Raw genomic sequence first — 9,463 nt, 5'->3', positions numbered from 1 at the left:
TGAGGGGGGGGGGGGGGGTGGTGGTTGGTCGGTCGGTTGTGGGGACCAAGTTTGTTGGTTTTTGTTCGAGTTGCCATTCCTGTTCAATTGAACGATTGACGTATCGCCAGTCGTCTCTCATTCGTTGTGGAACACACCCGTACGTTGGTTAGTGTCAAGAGACGAACATTGAAACCAAGTTGAGGAACGAGTGGGGAGGGAGGGGGGGGGAGGGAGAGAGGGGGGGTGGTCCGGTACAGGAAGGGGGAAGAGGGGAGGGAGAAGGAGATGGAGAGAGGAGGGAGTGTGTGGTGCATGTCGTTCTTGCTCGGTATGGGGCTGTGGGCTGTGGTTGGGAGGAAGGCTGGGTGTGGACGGTAGAGGGAGGGGGGGGGGGCTCTCCCTCGTGCTGGGCCAACTTTCTCGTCAACCAGCGAGTGCCTGGCGCAGTTGCGGCTGAGTACAGAAGATGGGGGCGTTGCGGACGCAGTGTAGCGTGGGTGTGCATGGCGAGAGAGTGGACGGGGGCAGGACAGGGAAGGTGAATAAGGGGATTGGGGTGTTTGGGGTGGCCTTGGTGGCTTGGTGCGCTGTCTATGCACTGTGTATACCAGTCGGGGAGCCGGCTGGCTGAGTGGGTTTTTTTGTCCGAAGTTGAGGTGGACCAAGAAGCGGGAGAGTGGGAGAGCGGAAGAGGGGGGGGAGGGGGGGAGCAGCATGAATGGGGTTGAAGAGGGAGTGGGGGTGAGAGAGAAGCACTAACACAGGTATGTGGTGGGCATGTGGAAGGCAGGACACAGGATGGCGTCGGAGAACGAGAAGCCGGTGAAGATGGAGGAAGGCTCTGAGGGCAACGGCGGCAACGACGGCGAGGGCGGGAGCGACTCGCGCGGCGGCGGCAAGTCGCTCAACGTGGAGGATGTGTTCAAGGTGCGTGTGACGACTGTGGACGGCAACAAGGAGGTCATTTCGTACCAGCTCAAGCGGATCATCGGCAACGGGTCGTTTGGCGTTGTCTTCCTTGCACAGAACCTGCAGAATCAGGAGATGATGGCGATTAAGAAAGTGCTGCAGGACCGGCGGTTCAAGAACCGCGAGCTTGCGGTGATGAAGGTCGTCTCGCACCCGAACGTGGTTGCGTTGCGGTACTTTTTCTACTCGAAGGAGAGCGAGACGGACGAGGAGGTGTACCTCAACCTGATGCTCGAGTATGTGCCGGAGACGGTGTACCGCGTGGCGCGGCACTACGTCAAGCGGTCTGAGACGATGCCGATGCTCTTTGTCAAGCTGTACGCGTACCAGATGTGCCGTGCACTGGCGTACGTGCACTCGCTCGGCATCTGCCACCGCGACATCAAGCCGCAGAATCTGCTGTGCAACGCCGAGACCGGGGTGCTCAAGCTCTGCGACTTTGGATCTGCCAAGTACCTTGTGCCCGGAGAGGCGAACGTGTCATACATTTGCTCGCGCTACTACCGTGCGCCGGAGCTGATCTTTGGATCGACGACGTACACCACGGACATCGACGTCTGGTCGTTGGGCTGTGTCATCGCGGAGCTGCTCCTCGGGCACCCCCTGTTCCCGGGCGAGTCGGGCGTGGATCAGCTCGTGGAGATCATCAAGGTCCTCGGCACGCCGCAGCGCAAGGACATCACGTCGATGAACAAGACGTACGTCGCCTTTGCCTTTCCGCGCATCAAGCCGTATCCGTGGTCCAAGGTTTTCCGCCGCGACGTCCCGCCCGAGGTCATCGACCTCATCTCGCACATGCTCATCTATGCGCCCGAGAAGCGCATCACGCCGTTTGAGGCGCTTGCACACAACGCCTTTGACGAGCTCCGCGACCCGACGACGACGCTGCCCGACGGCTCGCCGCTCCCTGAGCTCTTTAACTTTTCGGAGCGCGAGATGGCCATTGCGCCGTCGCTTCTCTCGTCCATTCTCCCTCAGCAGTAGCCTCGACCTGGCTGCGCGTTCAGTAACATGATGTGATGCTGTAGCAGCAGGTGGTGGGAGGTGTGTAATTTACGCCTTGGCGTTGAGCGAGGCAAGGCGGGCGCGGGTCGACGCCATGTAGTTGAGCGGCTTGGTGTTGCGGAAAAAGATGAGGCCGATGCCACCGAGAGCCATGAGAGCGCCGATGGCAAAGAAGAGCGAGTTGTACGAGCCGGCGGCCTTGGAGATGGCGCCTGTCAGCTGCGGCGCAATGAATGAGGCCGCCGCCGGCGAGAGGTTGAGGAGGCCGAAGATCTTGGCAAAGGCCACGTAGCCGTATTCTTCGGCAAGGATGGTGGGGAAGAGGACGAGCATCGCGCCGAAGAGGACAGCGTCTGAGGTGAGAACGAGGAAGAATATGACCTGGACAGCCTTGGACGGCGCGTTGCCTGTGGTAGCGGCGAGAATGCCGCCAAAGATAAAGAGCGCGCCCCAGATGACAAAGGTGATGCCGGCAAAGGTGGCGGTCCGGCAAATGCGGCGGCGCGACAAGATCTCGTTGGCTGAGCCGGCGGCGAGGGCGGCGACGACGTTAAAGTACGAAAAGACCGAGAGAATCTGGCCGCCCAGCTCGGACGAGCCGTGCGGGGCAAAGTCGTCCCAGATCTGCGAGGCCTGGGTGAGGATGAAAATGGCCGAGAAGAAGCCGATAAACTCGACGGCAAACAGGAAGAGGTAGTACGGGTGCTTAAGAACAACGAGCGCCTCGAGAAATGAAATCGGCTCGTGGACATACGACGGCGAGACGTAGGGCTTCGAGGGGGCGGAAATCGGCGCGGCATCAGCCGAGTTGATGTCGAGCGGGACCGAGGCAAAGTCGTCACCGCCGACGCCTGGCGGACCGACATCGCCCTTTGCCACCAGGCTCTCGGTCTCGCGGTCTTCAACAGAGAGGAGATGCGGGTAGTTGGCCTCGGAGAGAAAAACAGCAGCAGCGTCCCGCCGCCCTGCATGACGAGGCAGAAGAGGGCCAGCAGGCGCATCCACGAGGCCCAGCAGTGATCGCCGGCGCACCCACCCGCATCGCCGTAAACGTTGACCGAGTTGACGGTAAAGGCAACGGAGAGGCCCATGGCCGCGCCGACAAGCGCCACCGACGGGCCTGAGCCCGTGGGCGAGAGCGAGACGCCGACCGACATGGCGACGATGAAGCAGGCGCCGTTGCCGAGGCCGACGAGGAAAAAGGCAAAGCAGAGGAGCGGGCCGGCCTTGGTGGAGGTGACCAGCGACATGATCATGTAGCCACCGGCACCAAGAACAGTGCCGAGTGCAGCAGTAATGAGGAAGCCCTTGCGTCCGCCGATGTGGTCCTTGAGAGCGCCCATGACAAAGTTGAGGTTGACAGCGACGAGGCCCCACGAGGCCACCAGATTGACGTACGAGTCGGAGTAGCCATTGGCCTTGAGGGCGTCGTTGAACCGATTGAACGCGTTGGGCGTCGAACCAAGGAGCGAGAGAAGGACCGTCCCAAGCATGACTGCCGCCGTCATGGCGTACCACTTGGTAGTGTGGGCCATGGTGTGCTCGACAGCGCTAGGCGAGGGGTGGCGGAGGTTGGGGGCGGTTTCGGCTCGCGTGTGCGAGCACCGGCCTAGTGGTGGAGGGGCGACAGAGGTCACGTGCAGGGCTCGTGCGGATTGGCAACGGAATTACATTGTGTGGGCGTCGATGGGGCTATGGCCTGTGGAAGGGATGTGTGGCGGAACAGCGACGACTAGGTCGTGTGTCCCGCGATGGACAACGTGGAGCGCGTAGACGAGGAGGGTGAGGACGGCGGTGGCGGCAAGGGCGGCGATGCGGATGACGGCGCACGGCGTGCAGGATGGCAGGAGTGAGAGATCGATGCAGCCACCGCCAGGCGATGTCGAGCTCTCGGCTGCGTCGTTGACAGTGAGCGCAGCGTGGAGCATCGAGTTGTGGGAGGCAAGGCCGAGGGGAGGCGAGGCGACGGCCACGAGGCCGCAGAAGACGACGACAGTCGCGCCGGCCAGAAGGACCAACAGCGGCTTGGCGTCGCGGTAGAGGCCAGTGTTTGGTGGAAGATCGGCGGCAAAGGCGGAGAGGACGAAAGCAGCGACGACGGGAGCAGCAGCAGCAACGATGGCGGCCTCGAGTGTCGAGTACGTGTGGACCGAGGAGACAAGCCAGCCGCCAGCGGCGATGAGAACGGCCGACATGGCGCGGTTGAGATAGTGGAGAGCAGCACCGTGGCGCTTGACGAGAGCAACGACGCCCGAGCCCATGAGCGCACACGTGATGGCCGGGGTGAGAAGGCCGCAGCCAAAGGCGACGAGCGCCACGGCCGCTGACCGGGCCGAATACGAGATGACGACGGCGAGGAACGGAATGGTGCATGGGTTGATGGAGACGAGGGCGGCAAAGGCGACGCCGACCGCCGGCGGCCATGAGAGCAGCGGCACATCGAGCGGCTGCATGCGATCCGCGAGCGAGAGCGCGCCCGAGACCGCAAAGATCATGCCCATGGCTGCGGTCACGCCACCTGCCGCCGACGAGGTGAGCGCGTACGCAACAGCCGAGGCAAAGGCCACGTACGCGGTCAGAAAGCCTAGAGCAAAGCCGGCGAGATCGGCGACAAGCTGCAGCGACGGGCGGGCGCCGTGCTTTGTGTGCGACGGGAGCAGCGGCTTGGAAGCGATGTGACCAGAGAAGCGGAAGAGGACCAGCGGAATGAGGACGACAACACATGGCGAGAGGGCTGCAGCAAGACCCGAGGTGTATGCCATGCCCGCGGTGGCAGCGAGCATGACGGCGGCAAGAGACGGATGGGTGTGTGTGGGTGGCTACTTGACTCGCTCGGTTCCGGTGAGCAATGGACGTGCGCGAGGTGACACCCGAGGCGGCGACCAAGCCGGTGACCAAGGGCATTCTCAAGCGAGAGCATGGGGACGAGGCGGGTGCAAATGAAGGGTGCAATAAGAAGCGCAAGTATGTGGGCAGGAGGAGGGAGGGGGGGGGGGGGGGGAGGGGGGGAGGGGGGGGGGGCATGGGGGTGGAGGAGGCATTGTTCAGGAAGGGCCGTGCTCGGGGAAGAGGGCTTTGGTGCAGGACTGATGTGAGGAGTGATTGGGATTGGCGGGGGAATGGCGGTTGGTGGGAGTATGGGTAGGGGCATTGTGTGGGATGAAGAGAACCTGGCGTACAATGAGGAGAACAAGTCGGCGACGATGAAGATTGAGGAGCCGGACACGCCGTATCACAACTACAACATGGAGGACGATGACGAGGTGCGGGCGTCAGGCGCGCTGGCAGAAGACGGTGAGGGCAAGGCGGTGCGAGGGAACACGGCGGCAAACGCAGGGCTGGAAACTGCGCCGCCGCCGCCGGCTGTGCCTCAGACTCAGCAACTCGAGTCGCAGGCGGCGTCGATCAGCGAGGCGCTTGCTCACGTGGGGCAGACGTCGGCAACGCCCGAGGCGGAACAGTGGGAAGAGGCACCGGTGTGGACTGAGATTGGCGATGACGACGATGACGATGACGAGGTGGAGGAAGATCCAGAGGAGGTGGCGCGGCGGAAAGCCGAGTTTGAGCGGCGGCGCAAGGCGCACTACAAGATGGAGTTCAAGCCGTACAACCCGAATGATGACGAGGACGACGATGAGTAACACACGCAAGCGCGAACGGCGCGTGGAGGGCCAACGCAGACGCGTTCAATGAGTTATAACATTAGGAGGAAGTAGTTGCAGGCATGAGGCTGCTAGTTCCTAAAGTTGGGCAAGCGGACAACCGTGCCGGATGTGACAACGGCAACGCCCTCGTAGCGGCGTGTGGTGCCGAGGCGCGAGACTTCAAAGACCGGCCGAGCCATGGTGGAGGACTGGTAGGCGAGCGGAAGGGCCGAGGTAGAGTGGAGGTAGACAAGCTCGAGAACGCCGCCGCCAAGGTGAAAAGAAGGAGGCCGCCGGCTAGGCGGCATGCGAGCGAGGGCGCTGAGAGTATGCAATCTTCCATCCACAGCTTGGACCGCGAAGCGACATCTGCGAGCTCGTCGTCGTCATCAGCATCGTTGTTGTTTTCGGCGACGGACATGACAGAGCTGCTCGGGCCAGCAGCCGATGGTGCCGACCCGGTGCCCTCGCAGGCAGACGCTGAGCTGCAGGTGTTGGAGCGGGTATCAAGAGTGCGACGGCGCTTGGAAGCATGCGGGTCAGACGAAGGCGTGGTGGTTGAGCACGAGACCTTAGGAGAGCTTGCATTGTGGACAGCCGAGCGTGCTTCGGAAGCCAGGCTCCGGGCCATCTCGGTGAGTAGGATCTGCTCGCCTTGACCGGTGGCGACGGCGGCGCCTTGGGTATCGGCCCAAACGCCGGCACCCCGGACGGCGGCCGGACCGACACGGCCAGGAACCTTGAGCGGAATGCCTCCCGACGACGAGCCAGCTGCAAAATGGCCCTCAGAGTCGCAGCACACGACGCCGACAGTGTCCATTCGCTGCATCAGTGCAGAGATGGAGTTGTCAAGCAGAGCGCTGTGTTTGCGCTTTCGACTCGGCTTCAAGTTGGAAGCAGTTGGCGAGCACGGTGAGACCGCTGATGCCGACAAAGACGCAGGGGTGACTTGGGCGACATGGGAGAGGCGTACGAGCCCGGACGCGAGGTGAGGATCTCGAGATGGAGCGCGTTCTCACGGATGACGCGCGGCGGGACCGAGGACACGACCAGGTCCGAGTGGCCAAAAAGGGAGGCGGCGTGTGCGACAGCGCCAGGGCCAGCAAGAGCTCCCGGGTTGACGCGGAGTCCTGAGTTGGACATGGAGCCGCCCGAGGCAAGAAGAGCGGCGGCGAGGCGCGATGGGTGCGCGAGAGACGGTGCGGCTGCAACAGAGCCAAACGCGCCCGTGGAACCGTCCATGACGCTCGCATCCATTTCTTGCATGCCCATGGCATTGAGGACAGCGCCGCGTCCGGCGTTGAACTCGCCGCATTCTTCAAGAACGCCGAGGGTGGCGACGACAGCAGCAGGCGCGCGGCCGCCGGCGCGGAGAACAGCAGCGCCGGCCTCAAGAGCGGCGAGGGCGGCGGTGTGGGCCGGAGTGGGTGTCGAGCCGGTGCCGAACGCGACCTGGCCGGCGCCGGTATGGAGAGCAATAAACCAGGAGCGGGGGGAGGGAGGCGGCGGTGGACGACCACCGGTGGGCGAGCCAGAGAGGCTCGGGTACATGGCGTCGGCCATGGGAGGGAGGTGGGTGGAGCAAAAGGTACGACGTGCGGAGAGGCCGGTGGTGTGGTGACGACAAGGTCAAGACCGTTCAGGGCAGTCAGGAGATTGCAACAAAGTGTCAAGGACCAAAAGGGTGAAAAGCCGGGAGAGCACGGAGAGGGAAGGTACGTCCCTAACAACAAGCAGGCGTGCAAGGAAGCGACGTTTGAAGCTCAATACAGCCTACGTGAGGTGTATGAGGGGTGACTGTTGGAGGGGTGGGTGCGGGAAATCTTTCTGAGCTTTCGCCTTTCTCAGACCATTATTGACCGAAATTGGCACAAAATCACCGCACCTGCTGTTGGTCCACGCGTGTCTGGCGGGTGAGTCTTGGCTTCGGCAGTGAGCAGCTGGGGGCAGGATGGGCAAGGTGGGGAGAAGAAGGTGGGGAGAGGCTGCGGCAAGGGACTGATTGCCATTGTCACCTGTGTCACTACCACGGGTAGATCATACTATACCCGTGCTCGGCTCAGCCTGATCAGGGTTGTGCCGGCGGTCGACGGGTCGGCTCGGGCGGCGATCGGTGGTGAGCAGCCGGCAGCGATGCTGATAACGGGATGGTGTCGGCTTTTGTGAATATCGGCGGGCAAGGAGTGGGTGGGTGAGGTTGTAGGGGTGGTGAGTATGTGTGGTGTGGGTGTGGTGGTTGTGGGTGGAGATGGTGGGAAGTGGGGGTCGGATATGGGCCCGTGGCAGGGGGGTCAGCAGCATCAAGGAGACACCAGGCCAACAGCTTGGGCCTCGGGTGGCAGAACTCGGATTCCGGAATACTGCAGCTGTGGATTGGAGACTGTGCAAGGGGGTAGTGCGTGTATGTAGTAAAGTAGTAGTGAAATCAGATCGGGCATATCTTGCATTGCGGTTGGTGGGGGCGTGTGCGGGGTCGGGCGGTCGAGGACGTGCTCAACCGCCTAGGCAAAACAAGCCGACGCGGAAATGAGCCGAGGAAGATGGGTGTCGATGACAGCGATATTTGTACTGGTGATAGTGTGAGGTGAGTGATGACCAGTAGTGTGGTCGCGGGATGTGTAGCTGGCAGTGGGTGGGAGCTACGTGGTGATGAAGGTGGGGCTGGTCGGGCGAGCGGGCGACGGCTTGGGGCTGGTGGTCGGCGAGGCGGGGGCAGCACAGGGGGCGGGATCGGGGCTGGGTGGCTTGAGATTGGTATTGGTTGGAGGATAAGCGGTCTGGCTTGTGATGGTTGAGGGGTATGGGTGTCGGGGTCGGGGACGGGGATGGGGGTGAGATGGAGTGGGGAGAGGAGGCGGAGGAGGAGGAAGAGGAAGCCGAGTGCGCGATGGGATAGTGGTGGGCTTGGCCATGGCAAGGGTGTGGGGGTTGTGGCTGGGATGATAGTGATGGTGGTGGGGTAGGGGGTGGGGGTGGTCGTTTGTGGTGACGGCTGGTAATGAGTATGGTAGGGGGGGATGAGGGGGGTCGTGACGTGGGGTCGTGACGGGCGGAATGGTGGTGGGTATGGCGATTGGGCTTGAGCATTGATGACGGTGAGTATGATACGGCTGATGGATGTGTGTGGGGTGTGGGCGATAGGGGCGGCGGGTACTTGGGCGGCGAGGGGGAGGAGGGCGGACGGATTGGATTGAGATGGATGTCGATGGGGACGATGGCTTGGGATTGGAGGAGGAGGCAGACCACTGCACTGTAGTCCACCACTGCATTGGATACCGTTTGCCCTTGCCCCCTCTTGTTCTTCCTTGTCTTGGCCAGCCCGGTGGTCTCGTCGTCTGGCTTGGTGGTCGGCAGCAGGGGCGGCTGGCGATGAGCGGCCGGCGGGGGCTGTGATGGGCAAGGCCGGAGAAGGGAGGGGGGGATTGGGTTGGAGGGCAGCCTGGTAGCCATTGCTATTGCCGTGGCTATCCGTATGCATGGCCTCGAATGCCCTGTCGATGGCTAGCCTGCTCTCGGTGGTGCCGGCGGTGGTCGGTCGGCGGCGGGCGGCGGTCGGCGGTGAGCAGCCGGCGGTCGGCAGTGATGCTGTTGACGGATTGGCGTCGGCTGATGTGAATATCGGCGGGCAGGCAGTGGGTGGCTATGTTTGCAGGCATCGTGAGTACGCGTGGTGTGGGTGTGGTGGTTGTGGGTGGAGATGATAGGGAGTGGGGGTCGGAGATGGGCCCAGGGAGGGGGGGTCAGCAGCATCGAAGGGACACAGGGCCAACAACTTGGGCCTGAGCCGGCAGAACTCGGATTCTGGAATACAGCAGCTGTGGATTGGAGACTGAGCAAGGTTCCATTGTGTGTATGTAATAGGG

The 9,463-nt window shown here is 62.7% G+C and overlaps 4 protein-coding genes across 4 annotated transcripts; 2 read left to right on the top strand and 2 right to left on the bottom strand.

Moving 5' to 3' along the window:
- Positions 1-780: 780 nt before the first annotated feature.
- AMSG_08301 (CMGC/GSK protein kinase) lies at positions 781-1,935 on the top strand (the record flags this gene model as incomplete). Its single annotated transcript, XM_013899928.1, has 1 exon — positions 781-1,935. The coding sequence occupies one exon, from the start codon at positions 781-783 to the stop codon at positions 1,933-1,935; it is 1,155 nt and encodes a 384-aa protein (XP_013755382.1).
- A 69-nt stretch (positions 1,936-2,004) lies between these two features.
- Positions 2,005-4,747, bottom strand: AMSG_12154 (uncharacterized protein; the record flags this gene model as incomplete). Its single annotated transcript, XM_013900040.1, has 3 exons — positions 3,681-4,747; positions 2,931-3,497; positions 2,005-2,886 (listed from the first exon to the last, which is right to left on the bottom strand). Exons 1-3 carry the CDS (start codon positions 4,737-4,739, stop codon positions 2,005-2,007), a joined length of 2,508 nt encoding a protein of 835 aa, XP_013755494.1. The 5' UTR covers positions 4,740-4,747.
- A 29-nt stretch (positions 4,748-4,776) lies between these two features.
- On the top strand, positions 4,777-5,616 carry AMSG_08298 (uncharacterized protein). The gene is made up of 2 exons (XM_013899927.1): positions 4,777-4,920; positions 5,102-5,616. Exons 1-2 carry the CDS (start codon positions 4,805-4,807, stop codon positions 5,595-5,597), a joined length of 612 nt encoding a protein of 203 aa, XP_013755381.1. The 5' UTR covers positions 4,777-4,804; the 3' UTR covers positions 5,598-5,616.
- Positions 5,617-5,683: 67 nt separating this feature from the next.
- On the bottom strand, positions 5,684-8,159 carry AMSG_08297 (threonine aspartase). Its single transcript, XM_013899926.1, has 3 exons — positions 6,550-8,159; positions 5,948-6,460; positions 5,684-5,921 (listed from the first exon to the last, which is right to left on the bottom strand). Exons 1-3 carry the CDS (start codon positions 7,161-7,163, stop codon positions 5,690-5,692), a joined length of 1,359 nt encoding a protein of 452 aa, XP_013755380.1. The 5' UTR covers positions 7,164-8,159; the 3' UTR covers positions 5,684-5,689.
- Between the last annotated feature and the right edge of the window lie 1,304 nt (positions 8,160-9,463).

This window comes from Thecamonas trahens (genome assembly GCF_000142905.1).
Source record: "Thecamonas trahens ATCC 50062 unplaced genomic scaffold supercont1.40, whole genome shotgun sequence".
In the NCBI taxonomy this organism is placed as follows: domain Eukaryota; order Apusomonadida; family Apusomonadidae; genus Thecamonas; species Thecamonas trahens.
This window is presented reverse-complemented; position numbering and strand designations above follow the sequence as displayed.